Source organism: Thermobia domestica, chromosome 12, assembly GCF_964235325.1.
Source record: "Thermobia domestica chromosome 12, izTheDome1.hap1.1, whole genome shotgun sequence".
Classification (NCBI taxonomy): domain Eukaryota; kingdom Metazoa; phylum Arthropoda; class Insecta; order Zygentoma; family Lepismatidae; genus Thermobia; species Thermobia domestica.
Window position 1 is genome coordinate 105,303,715 of NC_137465.1, and position 21,074 is coordinate 105,324,788.

The 21,074-nt window shown below is 33.9% G+C and overlaps 1 protein-coding gene across 4 annotated transcripts in view; it reads left to right on the forward strand.

Annotated features, from left to right (window-relative positions):
• The first annotated feature begins 2,679 nt into the window (after positions 1–2,679).
• Positions 2,680–21,074, forward strand: part of LOC145666572 (THUMP domain-containing protein 1 homolog) — a 37,273-nt gene continuing 18,878 nt past the window's right edge. The window contains exons 1-3 of one of the 4 annotated variants that reach the window (XM_081733924.1): positions 2,680–2,813; positions 12,654–12,866; positions 20,081–20,266. In XM_081733924.1, coding sequence (XP_081590050.1) covers positions 12,666–12,866; positions 20,081–20,266 — 387 coding nt within the window. In that variant the 5' untranslated portion in view covers positions 2,680–2,813; positions 12,654–12,665. The other 3 variants (XM_081733926.1, XM_081733925.1, XM_081733922.1) reach the window with 3 other exon arrangements.

The following is a 21,074-nucleotide window of genomic DNA, read 5'->3' on the forward strand; positions in this document are numbered from 1 at the left end:
TAGTGATGAGCAGTGGGAATATTCCCGGTTTTTTCCCTGGCATATAAATTCCCGGGAAGGTAGAGGAGGCTAAAGGAGACGGTGATGATGAGTAATGAATGAAATGGTGGAATGAAGAAAGTGGGAGGAAACGGGAGAACCCCGAGGAAACCCGCGCAAACGGTGTTTTTCCACCACAAAGTTCACTTGGCGGGGGCTGGGATAGAACCCGAACCCCAAGCACCAGAGGTGAACACTCTACCACTGATTATTATATTTAGAAAGTACGCATAAATAGTGATGAGCAGTGGGAATATTCCCGGTTTTTTCCCTGGCATATAAATTCCCGGGAAGGTATTTATTTCCATTTCTTTATTCTATCTTTCAAATTATAAGAACCGTGTGACCAATTACTTTATTTTTATTTATTATGATATACTTCTAGAGGTTTTAAATAATTTGGATGTTAAAAAATTAAAATTCGTTGACGGTACTTTATATAACTAATAATATAATATGATTTATTAGTTCCATTTCCATTTGCACTAAAAGGTAGGAAAGTACTAATTTACAAATGATGAAAAGGAACCAGTTTGTAATGTAGAAATTATGTAGAAATGGAGATGAAGTACAACTAATACACCCCGAACCATCGTCAACAACAAACGTCGGTCTGTCTCCTATCTCTGACTGGAATTTCTGAAGAGGCACTCGGGCTTTCCTTACATGTGAATTAACGCATGAAATTTCGGTAAATAAGTAGGAAGACAGGTCGTGTGTGGCAATGTTACGTGCTAAATTATAAAGATAAGTAAGTATCTTGCAAATTTTGTGAACATAAATATGTATGCGCAAATATTGATAAATCGGTGAGACATGTAGGCCTATCTTCTGGCAGTTACCCAATCTAATTTGTTTATAACATTTAAAAGTTTAATAGGTTTATAATAACAGTAGTAGAGTGAAATTTAGAAAATCCACGTATACTACTACTACTACTTATAAATTTCAATTGTTTAGGTGTGTAAAAATATGTGAACTTACTATACCATTTTTTCTACATATTTACTTTCATAGAACATATTGTAAGTAAATATACATTTATGCGTACTCTCTAAATATAATAATCAGTGGTAGAGTGTTCACCTCTGGTACTTGGGGTCCCGGGTTCGATCCCAGCCCCCGCCAAGTGAACTTTGTGATGGAAAAACACCCTTTGCGCGGGTTTCCTCGGGATTCTCCCGTTTCCTCCCACTTTCTTCATTCCACCATTTCATTCATTACTCATCATCACCGTCTCCTTTAGCATAACCGTGGGACGTTAAACTCAAAGATTTCATTTTCATTTCTAAATATAATAAAATATTAATAAAGTAACATAGTATCGTTCAGAATATACATTTTAAAGAATCCTCTGGAGACAATTGTAATAACATATTGTGATAAAAAAAAAAAAACGAATTTAACTTCGGAATCATAATATGGTAATAGAATGCAATTTTCTTTGTGATTGTACATAAATTCCAGGAAAAATTTCCATTTTGGGAATCTTTCCAGGGAATATTCACGAAAAATATCTTCCCGGAAATTTATCCATCACTACGCATAAATGTATATTTACTTACAATATGTTCTATGAAAGTAAATATGTAGAAAAAATGGTATAGTAAGTTCACATATTTTTACACAGCTAAACAATTGAAATTTATAAGTAGGTTCGTGGATTTTCTAAATTTTACTCTGCTACTGTTATTATAAACCTATTAAACTTTTAAATGTTATAAACAAATTAGATTGGGTAACTGCCAGAAGATAGGCCTACATGTCTCACCAATTTATCAATATTTGCGCATACATATTTATGTTCACAAAATTTGCAAGATACTTACTTATCTTTATAATTTAGCATGTAACATTGCCAAACACGACCTGTCTTCCTACCTATTTCTCGAAATTTCATGCGTTAATTCACATGTAAGGGAAGTCCGAGTACCTCTTCAAAAATTCGAGTCAGAGATAGGAGACAGACCGACGTCTGTTACTAACGATGGTTCGGGGTGTATTAATTGTACTTCATTTCTATATAATTTCTAACTGGTTCCTTTTCATCATTTGTAAATTAGTACTTTCCTACTTTTTAGTGCAAATAGAAATGGAACTAATAAATCATATTATATTATTAGTTATATAAAGTACCGTCAACGAATTTTAATTTTTTAACATCCAAATTATTTAAAACCTAGAAATATATCATAATAAATAAAAATAAAGTAATTGGTCACACGGTTCTTATAATTTGAAAGATAAAATAAAGAAATGGAAATAAATTCCTTCCCGGGAATTTATATGCCAGGGAAAAAACCCGGGAATATTCCCAATTTTTATTTTCCTTACCACCGGGAAAATTCCCACTGGCCATCACTAATGCCATACTGAAAAGTTCGACTACGATATGTTTCCTGCAGTAGTCAGGCTTTTAGTATGACGCTAAACATATGTCAAAACAACTCTGCATAAAGCGGTTGATTCTTATCTAAGGTCCGTTTTCTCCAAGGATGTTATAAATAGAGGATCTGCTCATATGTATCTTCATCCTATTAAATCGATGAAGCCAAAAAACAACTGATTGGCTACTCTCGTTTCTGCCATTGTCTGATTATATACCTTCGTTTCCGCCATGATTGTTGGCTCAAAACATTGCGTTCCCATTGGGCGAAGCGGGCAGAGTAGGGGTGGCAAAACTTTGACGTATGGCTTCAAGACTTCGTTGTAAGGGCAAATCCTCTATTTTATAAGATCCTTGGTTTTCTCGTTTAGTGAATTTGGCAACGGCGGTACGCATACAGTGCATCATTTGTTTGTTATTTCTTCCACACTGCATGTTGTTACGATTTGACATCTATTTTAAAATTAAATTGGAGGCTGATGGTTAATCTACTGTCTGAATATTAGTTTCTCGTGTTATGGTAGTGGGTTAATGGACAAGAGTGAAGCTTAAGTAAGATACTATAGTGTAGTAACTAATATCTTGAATTGTGATTTTCCATACAAATCGTGAAAGTTCCACATGCTTGAACTGTATTTGATTTGTTTTCTTCAAACTCAGGATTTTTTAATTGTAATATTTCTTTTACATATTAATTTAACATTTAAAGTCGATGTATAAAGTTATTCTCATATATCTTTGAATGGAATGTGCAAATCATGCTCGGAAACGTTCTAATAAATACACTGATATAAGTGTAATTTGCTATAGTTGCTTTGAAAATATACTTGTCATGTTCACACATACAGCTTCAAAAAGTATGAAGTAGCGGAAGGTTTTGAGTAAATCGGATGCTGTTTTACTATACGGATACATAGATTGTAAAATGTACAGGAAAATTTGTGCAAGTTTAATTTGTCCGTTTCATGTCGAGAACAAAACCCAACCAACCCCTGCGGGGCTTCTAACCCGTTCCTACTACTACTACTACGTATACTATGGAACCGTATAGTAAAACTGTACGATAAATCGGATGGTTGCATGTAAATAATCTGGGAGTAAGCAGAAAATAAGTACGGTACAAGTTTGTTTCTTTGCATAAATGATTTTGTACTGCTTAAAGATGTTTACTTCTAGTAGATTTCCCACACTTCCATTTTTACTTGTAAGAATGCATGGTCCATGTTCCGTTAAGGGGTCCAAAACTAATCTAACCAAGTATAATGTTATATTATGTAATCAAACTAAAATCAATGGAAAGAAGTGGAGAAATTGCAATTTTCGTGTGGAAGAAATTACTGGACCCCCTCAACGGAACATTGACTTTTATTTTGCTTTTTGAGGATGACTTTTATTTTGCTTTTCGAGGAAGAGTAAGTGAAAGGTGAGGGGGAATAGTTGAAGTTAAAAGAAAAATGGTTGTTTTTGATTATGTAAGCGATACTCAGTATGTGGAGGCGGAAGGGACTATCTGGCGGAGAGGTACACTTGTGGTTTATTCGTGGCAAGGGCAGTGTGGATATTGTGCTAAAATTACAAGATTGTGACATCATGTTTGAGATTTATTCAGTTATAAAAAAATAACTAGCGTCAGTTACTGAAATTGTGTGAAAGACGTAGTAGCCGAACAGTTTATCGTAAGTGTGGAAACTAAACTACAAAAAAGATTAGGAGCATCTAATCTAGGCAAATTTTTCTTTTAGGCAGTTCATTCATTTTCGATTGGTTCAATGATTCCGATTCCAAAAGAACAGATTACTCGGAACAATTCTTTTAATGTTCCGAAGATGGTTAGGGAAAATCCCGTTTTGAACAAGTAACGGAGCAATCCTACTTTCTTCTTTTCGTAACATTGGATTTAGGTTTTAAAATCGTTAACTATTCCAACGGGGAAATCACCATCTACATTTAAGACGAAAATTATTTTTTGTGCGTGTACGAAAATTCTTGTTTGTTTGCTCCCAGATAATAGGGTGTATTTAGAGCGGTCCTATTTTCTCTCCATTTTTTTTTTTTTTTATTATTATTTTTTGTTAATTTTATAACTTTAGGCGAAATTTATGTATTTCATACCGCAAGCTAGTTCTATGTTTTTAAAAATAAGCCCCTGCTAAATATCAGTAACTTTTGTGATAAAAAGTGTCATTTTGATAAACGTTGCTGTACTTTTTCTTTAATGCTCAACCTTTTAAATTATATCACCTATTTTTAGGCGGTAGGGTAGAATCTTCATTATTCGAATAAAAAAGTACCAATAAGGCTTTTTTACTTCGTTTTCTTCAAGACTGGAGGCATTTTAGAACACGTTACATACAGGTATGCTATCACGCCTTTCTGCGTTGAGCCATAGTGTGTGATGACGTCATAAATTTAAAGATATTTTTTGCTATGCATATTATTATTTTTTGGTGGGTTACATTTTGCATTCAGAAGACTGAAATTTTGCACACTAGTTCAGTGTAGCCCTTAATAATTTTCAGGTGTTTTCAGATCTCTGCGTGGAAACAGCGGGGTCCAGAGGGGCAAAAATGTTTTTAAAAAGGGATATTTTTAACAAAAAAAAAAAAAGCTTTTTTCGTGATTTTCCCGTCTCAGATGGAGGCATATGAGTGATACTGTTTGAACACTGTTCTATTCTGAAAAAAATGACGTACGTACTATGCTCCTAGGATAAGTAGGGATGTCTCAGGAAACTGTTACCTGAGATCCTGTTTTATTCGGGAATCTGGGGTATTTGGGGAATATTATTTTTACTTTTGTAACAAAAGTTCCTTTTTGCAGATTTCTTAAATCTACACTTTGAATTGCAGAAGTTCGATTTTGGGAGAAGCATGAAGTTAGTTCATGGTGACCCGTTACTGCCATAAAAACTTCGCCATTTTCCGAAAGCCAAAGATGACTTCGTTGAATACCAGTTACCTGCATACTTTCGTTTTTTTTTTTTTTTTTTCTTTCTTTCTTCCGGAAGTCGTCGAATTCAGTTCCAGGCAACAAAACGAGAGTAATACCCGGAATTTGTACTTGCACTATACTTACGATTTCTTCTGCGGTTTTAGAGTAAGGCCGCGCTAAGAATAGCTCTGACAACTATCACGTGCGATCAAGCGCGGTTGCCACCTTTATCTTCCGTAACAATGCAATATAACAAGGAGCACATTTGTGGGAAAAGAATCACCTATGTATTACAACAAAAATATTATTTAACATTATGCCTGGCGAAAGTATTAGTCAAAAGAAACAAACAAATTAGTTTGCGTTAAGACAGCCGTTACTTCTAAACACATAGGGCCTTATGCAGAATCGTTTTGACGTATGATTGGCGTCACACTAAATGCCTGACTACTGCATGGAAACATATGTTAGTCGAACTCTTTAGTATGGCAGCGAGCTTCTTCGTGGCTAAGCGGTTAGCGTACGCCTTTGACATGGGATACCCTGGTTCGATTCCCGACGGGAGTTTAAGTGATTCCACGTTAATCAGCAGATCCACGTCTCATACAGCCTCGGTGTTGTAAGAGACGTTAAATTCAAAATCAACTAAACTCTTTAGTATGACACTAAACACGCGTCAGAACGACTCTGCGTAAGACCCATTTATATATATATATTTTTTTTAATGAAAACTACTTACGTTAGAGAATGGCTTTCAATTGTAGACAATTTAATTTCGTTTACTGTAGAAATCCTACGCTTTTTTCCTAGGGTGGATAAAGTTTCCGTCGGTTCAGCGAGGTCTTTCGGGCACTTCTCTTTTGTGATTCTTTTCACAGTTGTAGTGCTAATGTATAAAGCTGGATCTACTCTTTCAATCACTTTATTCAATGGCAATAAAGGACTGTCGTTACGTACTTTTTGCAAATATTCCCTAAGATTAAACACAAATTCCCGTACCTGACTTGTCAAGGTAACCCCCTTTCCGCATTTCAGGCACTGTGTTCATAAACACAAACACACACACACATACACATACTAAATTTATATTTTAGTTCTATGTGAATGTTCCACTGATAAATGAAAATAACAACGATTACACCACAATATTCACACCAATGCACTGAGATGATAGCACAAAAAATCAAAACAACCTGACAACACAAAAACTTTCACAGTAATGAGTAGGTATAAATGCGACAACACTGTTTTGTTACCATGGAAACAACCTAGTGTTTCCAAATGTATTTCTGTGGGTCTAAACCTATCCTCCCCTTCACATATTGATGAAAAAAATGTCTTCTACGAAAAGACAAACATAGCTGGATCATGTTCGTTACTTTCCAACTACTCAGTTTCTAAATCAGTCCTTATGAAAAACTCATTATAACGGTCTCTGTAATATATAGACTGTGTACATTTTTTTCGATGTCAACAAATTTCCTACAAATTCCATTAGCAATTCTACTAATTTCAGCCTGACATTCCAAATCACGGTTCATTGCCCTTGAACTTTAGAAGAGCCGTACAGACTCGCTACCCTCTTCGCTTTCAATTCCACGAAAACCTACCCCCTTCGGCGACAGGGAGGTGAACCAGTTGTTGTTCCATGTAACCCCACTTCTATTTACCTTGCGAACTTGTCAAAAGGACAGAGTTATATCAATAAGTGGAAAAAGAAAAAAAAAATCATTATTGTGGCAATAACGTTAGGTCTAGTGGAACTAGGTTGTGCTGGAATGTTGAGGAGTAAAGTGAAGTACGATTATTTTTTAAATATCTAGTTTGTAAATATTTCAACTTATTATCTGATTCAATCAGCAATAAAGAAATTCGATTCCTTCATTGTTCTGTCAAGTGGTCGTTTTGATTCTTCTTGCTATGACAGTTCGCAACACTATCGTCAACATACACGATGTTAGATCTATTAGAGCTCAAGTTACGATGGCCTTAGAATAGTGGGGGCACGGTGGATCAGTGGTAGAGCGTTCACTTCCGGTGCTTAGGGTCCCTGGTTGGATTCCAGCTCGCGGCGTGTGGGCTTTGTGGTGGACAAACACCGTGATCGTGGGTTTTCTCGGGGTTATCCCTTTTCGTCCCACTTTCTGCATTCCACCACTTCATTCATTTCTCATAATCACCGTCTCCTTTAGCTTACCCGGCATAAGCGTGGGACGTAAAATTTAAAGATCTCATTTCATTTTTTTCTTCTGCGGTCTATGTATCTGTTTTTGCCTAATGTTATGCCACGTTGCCATATTCTGTACCCCCCCCCCCCCCCAATACCGTCGCAGAGACTCTTGCATGGCCAGTTTCACTGCAAACCAACTGCTTTATCGGACCTGTCTGCATCTCGAACATCTGAAAGCGATTTTTAAAGTGGGATGCAGCACCATCAGAAATCACTGACACGGTTTGGGAAATTGTAGACACTTATTTTCACGTATTCAAACCTTTTTCTATAAAATATATTTTCGCATTTCTTCGAGTATTTTTAGAATCTTGTCTATGGCTATGAGTACATGAGCCGAATCGTGTGTTTTATCGTCGTTTATTACAACAAAACTGTCAGTTGTTTCATATTCCGGTGATAACTCTGAATTTCACTTTGCAGAATAACAGTCCAGTTTTCAACGAAGTCCACATGAACTAAAATAGAAGTTGTATCTTGAAATTTTATACGATGCTTTTCGGTAGCAATTAATTCTCTTTGGATTTTCTTAATATAGTCATGAATTACAATTCTTACAGTTAAACCAGCAATGTATGATACGAAAACAGAAAGTGGCACAGTTTATTTTAACGAGACCATTGTTTTCCTATATGGCGTACGTAACACTTTCATTTTCAACAGGATCAATAATTAGACTCCACACTTATTCCTTCCACTCCAGGGCATTCAGCATATACTTGAAGAAGATACCTGTCATTTTCTACGGATCATACTACTAAAGGAAATAGGTCATTCATGACAGCTTCAATACAGGTTGCACCTTTGATTTGTTGCAACGCAGTAGCATCTAACTTAAAATTTGCACAATACACACTTCCTTCGCAGGTTGCGGACTGACCTACTTTAGTCGAATACTATAAAATTCCGAGTGACCCATTCTTATGCTGGAATTGTTCTGTTTAAAAAGTCCGTAAATTTCTTTGATGGAAAGCGTAAGAATTTTTTTTTTTTTTTTTTTTTTTTTTTTACTTTTTGTGGCCATTTTAAGTAAACTTGAAATTTGTGTGTTTCGTAATAGTAATTTCCACCTCAGATTACTTCGGTTTAAGTAAACGAAGGAGTAGGGAGTGGCTCATTTTACTATTTCAGAGAACCTTTTTGATCAAAATAATAAAAAACCAGTCAAGGAAATCTTTTATTCTTCATTTAATGAATGTGAACCACAAACATCATCAAATCATTGCACTTTCATTGTTCCCAGTGTTGCTAACTGTGACATCAAAGTTAACGAAACTTCGCTAACTTCAAAAAGCTGCAGTTAATTCATGAAGCATTGGTCGAGAATGGTATTTGGTGTATTTATTATTCATGTAAAGTTGAACCATCTGACAAAATTTCAGAATTTTAAAAGATGGTGTTTTCGAGAAAATGGCGATTTTTGAAAATTTTACAATTTCTCGATTTTTTTTTTTTTTTTTTTGACAAAACGGTTGCACACAGAAGTAATACAATTTTTTTTTTTCGGAAAGCGGGTAACTATGTCTTACCAACCGTGGAAACAGAATTTTAAAATTCGAACCCGAAGTGCTCGAAAAATATTCGCTAACTTCGACTTTTCAGATAAACTGACGTTCATTTGTTAATGTATGTACAAAAAGATACGCATACGCAAACCAAACTATAATAAAATATAGTTTATTTGTATCCCTATGTACATACCACAACAAGAATTATAACTCTACCTGTCTCCATACCCGAATGGTGAGGCTGCGAAGTTGACCATTTTCGATGTCTTCTACAATTCATATTGTACTCCTCGTCTTTGATGGCCCATTACTTGGCGGGAAATTTTTTTTCGACTCTTAAATCACGTCTAGTTGCTATAAAAAAAAAGTTTCAACAATATCTGAGATGGTGATGGTACAATTGTATATATATATATATATATATATTTGCCTGAGTTGAAATGGAAGGCACCTATATTACATCTGGGGCATTGTGGGGATGTTCTTAGCTCATTGTTAAATAGTTTCCTCACCCTTACTACTCAAGATAGAAGCTTGAAATTTAGTACACCCCTACTTGATTTTGAGATTTATGCTTTAACACAGGGGAATCAATTTTTTTTAATCCGATTACTCTTTAAAAAAATTATAATTTAAAAAAATCCGAATACTCTCAAAATTTTCCGCTTCAGGGACATGATAGGGAAATTGAATGTTACCGTTTCAAAAGCTGTTCTATTCTAAAGAGAGTGATGTATGTACCATGATCCTAGGATAAATAGGGATGATGCTGTAGCTGCTTGACTGAAAGTCTATAATTTACCTTTAAAAAGAGCCGTAATTTGAAAGGGTTAAGAAATATTGTTTGGGATTGATATAGGTTAAAGATTGGGGATAATTCAAAATTCAACCCCAATACTTTCACTTAAATGGCATAATTAGCATTTAATACTAATTCGTAATGCTTTTTCTTCTTTTCGCGACTTGTATTATACGAGGAGAAAGATTTGATTTAACTAAAAAAAATCGATTTAGATAAAAAAAAAATCAACACGGATGATTTTTTCCATTCTGATTATAACAAATATATAATACTTTCAGTTTTTCACCACGGTAAGTGGAAAATAACTTATACTCTTTCTCACAGGAAATACAAATCTTTCTTAATTTCGTTATTCTAACACCAAATCAAACTTTGAAAAATTTTCCTTTTTGTGTTGCAAATTTCACTTGACAATTTAAATAAATCTAATTAACAGAAATTCCTCAAAAATAAATCATCAAATAATGCCATTAAATATATTCATATCTGAGACACAGCATTCGACCGCGCCACATTTCACACACCGCCCGAGCAACGATTACCCCAAAGTACAAGCTGGAACTGATTCGTACAAAAAACCGGAAGAAATTCAATCAAATCACTGAACCGAGAGAATCAAAACAACCGAAATAATGAATGAATTGCCTAAAGGAAAAATTTGCCCTAATCTAACCTAATTTAGTACATATTCGTACTTTTTTGCATGGTATTTAGTATCTCCCCCAAAGCTGTGCAACACATAAGTCATGTATTTTATGTCATATAAAGTGTTGATCCATTCGTCGTTTATGCGTATACTCACCGCTCACCTCTTCGGCTCGGGCCACCTAGTACAAGTTGGTTCGTGTTTCATGTAGGCTTAACTTTACAATGCCCGCTCCAGTTGGTGTGCTAGAAATTACACTCTATTAGGCATTACTGCTGTATCGCCGAACCAGACGGAAATCGAAAAATAATATATTATTTAGTTTCTCACCCAAAATATTAGGTTGTGACCCTGGTACATTTAGTAGTGATTATTGTTCGAACTACAGTGTGGACGTATTGCATAAAAACTAGTGCATAGAACACGAACCAACTTGTGTTAGGTGGCCACTAAAAAGCATGAATGGTACCTAACCGAGTCAGGAAAGGAGTGTCAGCGACGGTGGATATACGCATAAACGAGAATACTGGTAAAACAAGTGCGTGGCTTATGTATTGCACAATTTTGGAATAGATACTAAATGCCATCCAAAAAAGTTCCAAAATATATTAGATTAGGTTTGGTTAGATATTCTTTTCTGTGGTTTCAATTCGTTTCTACACTACTACAAACTGTTCACCTGTTTAGTAGACTATGCTTTTCACACAATTTCAACATCTTCTACTCCTTATTTTTGTATAACTGATAAAACTCAAACACGATATGTAACAATTTTGTTATTTACGTACCATTTTCACACTGCCTTTCCGATTAATCATAACAAGTGTATATTTCCGCCCTTCCGCTTCTATATATAATGCCGCTTACAACGTCAAAAACAACTAACAACAAGAAGTATTTTTTTTTAACTTCAACTATTGCCCTCACCTGACTTTCACTCATTCTACCTCACAAACTAAAATAAATTCTCTAATTCATCTGGTAAATTCCGTAATAGACTCAAAAAAAAGTAGTGACAGAAAATACCTTAAAAGACAAATTCTGACCAAAGCATGTATTAACCAATAAATAATAGTGTTACAGTTTCGGCAAATTAACTTTGCCTTCATCAGACACATTATGAAATACAATTTCTAAGATTACAGCTTATATACTTCTTAAAATGAGAGGAGGTCATTCCATGAACCAATCATATTCGTCCTTCCCTTTAACAATTTTTAATTAATACATATGCAACTTTTAATGATCAACTTTAACTTAAGAGCTAAACTTTTAATTGGCACACCTGTGTTTTAATAACTTTCACTTTTGAAAAACATAAACTTTTAATTGTCTATCCGCTGTTCAGTACACCTGTTTTTACCTTTTCTTTCTTCTCTGTTTTATCCAATATCTTTCTCCATACATGACCTCTCATTTTAAGAGATATATAAGCTGTAATCTTAGAAATTGTATTTCATAATGTGTCTGATGAAGGCAAAGTTAATTTGCCGAAACTGTAACACTGTTATTTATTAGTTAATATATGCTTTGGTCAGAATTTGTCTTATAATTTATACAAGAAGTTCCAAAGCTAGAATGAGTGGTATTCAGATGAAAATACTTTAAACAGTTAAAGACGCATGGATATATTTTGTGGACACAAACAGAGCAGACATTGATATTCATGATAAGCATTAGACTGTGGGCATTGCAAAATGCAACGACACATTTCTTTTGGATTTTGAATTTCAAGATTCTAACAGCTGGATTTTAAACTTAAATGCGAAATCAGCATTATCAATTGCAAGATAACCGCATACATGACACAGTATAATTAGTTAATCATAAAGCAGTGTTTAAAACTGGCCTACATGACTGTATTCACAAAATATTATATCAGACTTTCAAATAGATTGTCTCGTTAACCTATAGGAAATAAGTTTACTGTTAGTTAGAGCATAAAGGGCTGTTTGGGAAACTTAGTGGCTTGGCCGTACCTTCTTTGAAACTTGTGAAGTAAGAACAGTATACTAAATTATTGCTTCTTATATTGCAATATTTCTGGAAATGTCCCAATACAAGTACCAATTTTATTTTCTTACGCATTTATTTGTCTTTTATTATTGTAGGAGTGATTCAATATGGATAAAAAGTGGAAGGATTCCAGGAAGAAATACAAAGGACAATATAAGCATGATACGAGAAAGAAACGTGAATTTGTTTTAGAAGCAGGACTAAGAGGTTTCATTTGCACATGCAATAACTTCAGAGAGAAGGAGTGTGTGCGTGAAGCGTATAATATTTTGAATGAGTATGCCGATGAGATGTTCGGGAAGGAGGGTGTAAGTATATAAATAATTGTCAGTTAAAATATTGAATAATATAAACTTATTCCTGACAGGACACTGTTACACATTTAAGTGACATTGTCATATAAAACTGATTTCTGTTTTATACCAACTTTCATTTGTTTTTCTTTCGTCGTAGGAGATACGAATAACATATCTGTACTGTTATATATACTAATATCAAAGTAACATTGTCTTATAATCATCAATACTCCTTGAATTAATTTTGTAACGACACTGTAACATTAAATATTGGAATGAAATAAGAGAGATGTAATTGGAAGTAAAAAAGATAAAAAAATAAAATAGCGAGAGAAGCACAGTGTATCTGCTTATCTGGAAAACTTAGACAAGTCAGAAAATTTTCCATACAAGATTACGTTGTAAAATGTTTAGAAGTGTTTTGTTCTTAACATATATAGTACGTTAAAAGAAGTACGGGACGTTTCACTAAATTTTCTTGCTCTTCCTTATTAGATTGAATCATATAATGCTTTAGTTACTACGGAACCATTTATTTACAAAATATGAACAAAATTGTAATAGATGTTTTCGGAATTTATCGAAGAAAACACATCAAAGAGTAAACTACCCTATGCGGGTTTTTTCATGAGAAATCATTCATCCCGTATTGTAGGGTTGTTACAGATATGTTTCTTCAAGACATATGAGCGGAATTGTCTACATGTAAATAGTTCGTGAGAAAATCGTCCGTAAAAAACGCTTCCAAGAGTAAACTAGGACTTGCGTACTTTTTAAATTGAGTATTCTTAGTGAAATATGAAACAAGATCAGATCAACTGAACAGTTTTTCAGCAAATTGTCCAAAATGGACACCCCACGAGTAAACTAACAGTTATGAATTTTTTAACGAAAAATTATTTATATTATAATGTAGGTGTATTAAAGAACATCTATTTAAGAAATATAAACAAAATGGCTTCAATCTGTTTGGAGAAACTCGTCCGCAAAAGACTCACTTCCCAGGGTATTTTCTTTGGATTTTCCCACAGAAAATATCGTGATATAGGTTGTTAGCGAAATATTGATTTATGTTAAATGAACAACATCGTTAGAACCGGTTTTAAAAGAGTTTTTTTCGCCCCTCAGTAAACTAAACTCTTATTTTTTGGGGTAGAAAAAAAAATAGAAAAACAAACCTGACCGTGAATCGTATAAAACCTTAAGCTCAAAATTTGGTCTTAATACATTGAATTTTGTGGCCTCTAGACAAGTGCATATCAGGAATAACGGATGGACAGATAGACAGCCAACGAAAGTTTTATATATATATATATATATATATATATATATATATATATATATATATATATATATATTGATGAGGAGTTAGGTTAAAATAAAATTATAATTCTAAAATTTATTAAAATCGATTAAAATAAAGACAAAAAGATATTACAGAATTAGACAAGAAATTACAAAATTAAAATTAGGTAAAAAAAAAAAGATATTAACAATTTATTTCAAGATTGTAATGAAATCGTAATGTTGTCCAAGTCATTGTTTTTGTTTTATGTAAGTTAGTAAACACAGACATGTGGATTTGTAATGTGATAACGAAGAACAACAAACAATCAAATTGCAGTGTAAGAGTTATTGTAAAATTTGTTTTAAAATTTGTTTGTTAACATCAACACAATTTTTGGAATATGACAAAACTGTCAAATTACGGAGATAAACGTCTGGAAATTTTGTCTATTTGATGATCATTGCAGAAATGTGAATTTCGGCAATAAAATAAGCAAACGCGTAGTGACGTGAATCAAGGTAGCAGTTTAAAAATCAACATTGTCCAAATAAATACTCTACCAAGGATGGAACTGGGATCAGTCAGAGAGGAGATCAGAGCAGCCAGAAAAGAAGCTAGACAGCAAGTAATTTACGAGTCATGTTAGACTATTATCAGTTATCAAGTTTTACAATTGTTTTAAAGTTCTAACTCCAAGTAGTTCCATCGATACAAGTCTTCGAAGTTTTACTAAGCTGCACCTTGTTTCAAGAAGACAACCAACGTCTGCAATTTACGAGGTATGTGTTTGCTGTCTGATCATCGTTATCAAATAGAGGAAATAATCAGGCGTTGTGAGTTGTGATCTGGTAATGTTTTGCCTATCCCGTACACATACAATTACACATCAATGACAATTACTTTAATAAAAATACAAATTTTAATAATGAAATTTGGCATTGCATTTGTTTTCCTTGAGACAAGTTTACTAAATATTTCCTGGACATTTTAAAGAATGTTCAGAGGACAATCTCCCTAATTTCAGAGCTACGCTATTGCTTTAAAGGCACAATAGGGGGGTTAACAATATATATAAATAGGGACTATGAAACATGTAAATCCGTTGAAATCTCGAATTCAATTGCTTTCAGGATTATACTTTCTTCTCTCTTTTCATTGCTCGAAAGGGAAAAAAGATGGATAGTTTTCCAAATTTGATATACATTTTGAACTGACCAAGCATTGACTCAACATTACAATCAACCATTTTTCTTTCTATAAAAGGCTTATTGTTCCCAAAAATGTAAAGGAGTTAAGTAGAGTATTGGCTGGAATGGATAAATCGTCTCACTTCATCACGCAGTGGGCATTCTCTTTGCACTTGTTAGTGTCGTCAGCTAGGCTAGAGATGTGTTGATTGTTCATAGTGAGTGACTCATAGCCATCTACAGACTATTGCTCATCCTGCACGCGTGTTAAGTTACTTTTTTATTTTCGTGAAAGTCTGATAATAGGTGACTATGCCTGTGAGAAAAGAATTTCACTGAAGATGCACGTAGTGAAGAAAGCTACAGCATTCACCAAATTGCGATTGACACCAAAAATAATTGCCAGATCAATAAACACCAGAAATTATGGATATAGTAACCTGAAAGGACGTTAAAAGTGCACAACCTAGTGTATGCATGACGCATAATTTTGGCAGCAAAGAAGCCACTTGAAAAACAGCCGAAGTAATACAACTGGTTCATTAAACGATGAAAACCTCCCTAGCCAAAGGATAATCTGCAGGAGGCTATTCTGTGCTAATTTAAAGCCCAAGAAGCCGAAATTGTCGATCAAGAACATTACTAACCGATTGGCATTCTGTAAAAATATCACGGATGGACTGCTAAAAAGTGTAAAAATGTTCTGTTTTCTGACGAGACCTAAGTATCGCAGTGTCATGCCTTTTGTAAACACACCTAAGCACCTTCCAGTACAAGGGACTCTCAGGTAGAGATGAAAAAAAAGAAGAAAAAAAAAGCAGGCTTTTTTGAAAATGAAAAACGTAATTTTAGCTTTTTTGACTTATGATTTTCGTAAATTCAAGTACCATCTTTGCTTTCTTGTAGTGTATTCTATAATTATAAAAGTGCCTTTTTTTACAATGAGTTCTATGCTAAGTCGGGGCTGGCTGTCTTTATTGGTTTTCGAACTGGCATTGCATTTGTATTCAGCAAGTTAAATTATGTAATTCAACATACTATAACGGTCATATTGGTTACCTAGCCACCTTACAAAGTGCCTGAAAGTTACACATTCTCATATGCGTTTTGCTTGTTGCCTAAACTTGTGGACAAAAAAATTATCATAAACCAAGAAACAGATCCAAGTCCATTTTTGTTTTGGTATTATAGAATTTGGCTTACGTCTCATTCTCCGTTCGGGAAACATTTTGTGAGGTTCAATATTATGTTAAAATCTAATGTAAGTTCAATTTAAAATATAAACTCATAACCGGCCACATAAGATATGTCAGTTTAACAGTAGTGAAATAGTGAAAGTACTATGTTCACGGAGTGTATTTTCTTTTTAGTATTATATCGTGTCAATACCTAGATAATATTTGAAATGGGAAACTGTTATAAACCGAAGTTTAAGCACAAATACCAAATTTATGCATAAATACTAAATGACAATTTTGTTCCACTAAGTCTAACTACTACATTGTCAGAATAGTTTTTGCTGACATTATTAAATTTTCAGTAAAATATTTTTTGTCGAAGAACATTACTCTGATAGCTCTACATACAATTTGTACGAACTAAAAACTCCATTTTCTTTCCCATCAAATGACTAACTATCAATGATTTTGTTTGTTTGTTTGTTCAGAATGCAATTTCAAGATATCCCAAATTTCCCAGACAAAATAGGATATGAAAAAAGAAAAACATTTATTTTTCTTTCTTCAAAAAAGTAGTTTTTTTCCCGAACTTTTAAATGTCTTCTCCCAATGCTCCATTATTCTCACCATGAAGAATGCTGTAAAAATCATGATCTGGGGAACCATTTCTTTTAAAGGTAGATATAGATTGTGGTTCATATATGAAAGGACATTAATTAATGGAAGTATCTATCTCGATGTACATAAAAGGAATTTACCAGTGCTAGTGGGGACCAACAAGTGCACCCACTTTCAACATGATGGAGTTCCTTGCTACCAGACAAAAGCTGTTAAGAAATGACTTGAAAACAATGGGTTTCAAGTTCTTGGACCTTGGCCCGGAAATTCGCCGGACCTTAATCCAATTGAGAACTATTGGGCCAAGCGGAAAGTGGCTGAGCGCAACTGCAGTTCACTTTCTCAATTAGGAGAAACTATGAAATGCGTTTGGATTACAGAAAAGACACCAAAACACTGCGAAAATTTTTCTCCATGGCTTCTCGTAGCCAAGGTACATTAGAAACCTAAGGTTTCGACATCAAATATGGGGTGGCATGGCAAAAGTTTTTAGTTCTGCCAACAAAATTTATCCATGCAAAATCAGACATTTATACTTTTTCAAAGGACTTTCTACAAACACGAATACACTTTTTTGTCGTTTGAAACCACTTAGAAAATTGTTCATTTCACTTATTTTTTCCCCAAGTTGTTCACGGACCCCAAAGAAGCAGCAATGGCATCATCACTAGATGAAAAGCGAAGTCCATGCGACTATTTTTTCACTTTGGGAAATATAAGGAAATTGCACAAGAGCAAGTGGGGCTAATACAGTAGATGCGGCAACATTCTCACTCCTTCGCGCCTCAAAGGTCTACAGTTCTAGTAGCAATGTAAGCACTCCAATTGTTATGATTCAACAGTAGATAACGAAGTTTTGATCTTCGGTGTTGGCCTTCCACTTTTGGAACACATCAAGGAGGCAAACTGTTGAGTACGATTCAGCATTCATGTACACCGATTGTCAAATGCAACTGATCCATTTATTAAAAATTTCTAATGAATATATACTCGCCTCGCCATTCAATGCAAATTCTTTGCACTTTACAAAATAGTAGCATAGTCTCCATGTGGATATTTTACTTAGGTTCTTTACTGATGCTTAATAAGAAATACGTAGTAAAATGTTTAACTCTGGAGAAGTCGCGCTGCCGAAGTAACGCGAGTAGTCGCACGTGGTCAAAAGGACCGCATGAACATAATGTGTTGCAAATATCGTTTTAAACTTCTTTTTTTTTTTTTTTTTTTTTTTTTCATTAGAAAGTTAATTTTGTATGTTTTTGGTTAGGAGGGAATAAAATATGTATTATTATAAAAAAAAACACGGTAATAACTATTAGAGAAACCTGCAATTAGACTCTACTGTTTTTATTCTTATTTGGAGAAAAAATGTGTTTTTCTTTGTTATATCTCTCTTTAGATAGATAACTACGCACTGGTTTTATTGAAACTTCGAATTCTGATTATGTTCTTTTGTTTTTGTAAGGAAATACAATATTTCTTTCTTTATAATAATACATTTCAAAGTCAACTCTTTGGTTAATCTAAAATTAGAAATACAATAGTAAATTAGTAAAGTAAATACTATATAAACAGAACAATAAAACAAATCTCCACAGCGTATTTTACATTCAATTAGAGTTCACTTATAGCTAAGAGGTTAGCATACGCGCCTTTGGCGTGGGACTTCCGGGTTCGATTCTCGGTGAGAGCTCATGTTGCTCGGATCCCACGTTAAGCAGTAGGTCTACGTCTCATTTAGCATCGATGCTGAAAGAGACGCTAAATTGAAATCAAATCAATTAAAATTTACATTAGATTATTTTACGGTCCTAATATGTTGAAACTTCACCTCCTGTACAGCACTACATTGATTTCTTTAGGTTATCTTCAATTCTACACTATTTTATACACTTCGTCATCGCTTATTTCGGCCTCTGCTGCTCTGACTTTCGGAGAATCGTTGGTCATTTCTGAGTTGAAGGTCTTCAAACTCATTTCCACTTTCGTGTTCACTCACTTCTACATTATCTTTTTTGCTATGATTTTCCCCAGACAGAGCTTCGACGAGATCATCTTGGCTGATTTATCTGAATAGTCCTTTCCTAACATTTCCCTTCGTTCTTTTAGGTTGTTCATTCTTAGTTTCTTATTTTTTCACACTTTGTATCAGTTTGTTAACTCTGTCTATTAAAAAATATTTGTTTATAAAGCTTAAAATATCTCCAAAGCAAAAGTTGTGTGTGAAGCGAAGCACAGGGAAAACAATACACGTTTAGTCGCGCGCGGTGGAAGGCATCGCAGAGTCACTAAACAATCAGTAGTAGTTAAATTAAACAACGGATAACGGAGTGATTGAGCAGGAATGTTCGGGAAAGTGTGGGGGATGATTAGCTGGACGGTGGAGTCGGTCTGACAAACAAGGTAGACACACGATAAAAAATAATTGCCCTGCGGTGCTTTTGACCGCGGCGCAACTACTCGAAGGTTAAAATTTCTGTTTTCTCTTTAACTGTGAAGATCATTGTAACCGCCCATTCTTATATGTTGGAGAATAATACTGTACACTACTGGGTGTCACGTATGAGAAACACAAAAAAAAAAAAAAAAAAAAAAAAAACCTAACATAAATAACAGGAAACACTTGATTTCGTTTTATTCATACATAACATAATAAATAAAATCTGAAAACCCGTAGTTCACCAGTTAAAAACAGGAATATCATATAAATTCGTCATAAAAATGGGTTTTAAAAAAATCAAGTACAAGTGACAAATAAAAAATATCAACAATTTTTTTTTCCTGGACACAAGATTGTTTTCAGGCATGGAGTCAACTTGAATTATTATTTTGGAACAAAATACGCTACTACTAACAATTTTCAGTAATTTATAGAAGTACAGTATAGAATTAGTGTTAGGAATAACCTATTCCATTAGAATTATTTTCTTGTTGTTTTAATGCTTTTTTTTGCAGGTCCCTATGAAGGAAGATGAGAAGAAACAGAGTACTAGTGACAGAGAGGATTCTGAAGAGGAAATAGAGACAAGTCTAGAGAAGGAAATTAGTGCCCTTCAAGCAGAAGGAAAAAAGAAACCACATTTGAGGCGATTTCAAGTCGTCGAATCTGGAGTTAATAATTGCTTATTTATACGAACGACGGTATGTTAAAGCTAAATGTTGAAAAGTATTAAGTTCATCCCTAAAGATCAATTGAATAGTTTATATTAAATAAGAGAGGTAATCGATTCAGCAAAACCGGGTTTGGTAGTTTTATTTGATTTTTTTTTTTTTTCCTTCTCTGTTCAAACTAAGTGAATTAATAGTTAGTGAAGCTTGTGAAGAATATTACAGAAGGTGACATGATAAAACTATATCATGATGTCTCTTACAATTCGCACCCCTAGGATAAGACTGTCGTGACTCGAAAATATCAAATTTAAAGGAAGCCAAAGAATCTTTACATTCTTTGGAAATTGTAACGTTATTATTTTGATTGTATTTTCTATTTTTGGGAATTGTAACGTTATTTTAATATGTATAGTATTAATTAGTACGGAAACAACCTTATAAGTACATACAAATTACAGTTATTACACATTAAAAACTGGTAGCGATTTAAAATCTATTTTGAGGTATACTCATTACATATTGCACGTATGCGTACTTGACGATTTTTCATATTTATTAGATTTTTCCTTCCGTCTTTGTTTAAATTGAGTGATTAGTAAGTGGAGATGATAGAAAACATCCCTTGTACGAAAACATTTCCAAAAAAAAAAATAAATAAATAAATAAATAAAATAATAATAATAATAATAATAATAATAAAATTCAAGCAAAACACAAAATTAAGCTCGATTAAGTCAATCGTGACAACCATTCTTTCGAGGAATTTTTGTAGTATTAAAGGGAAATTCAGAATTTCCATAAAATGAGTTGGATAAGGGTAGAAAGGGAGTGAAATGTT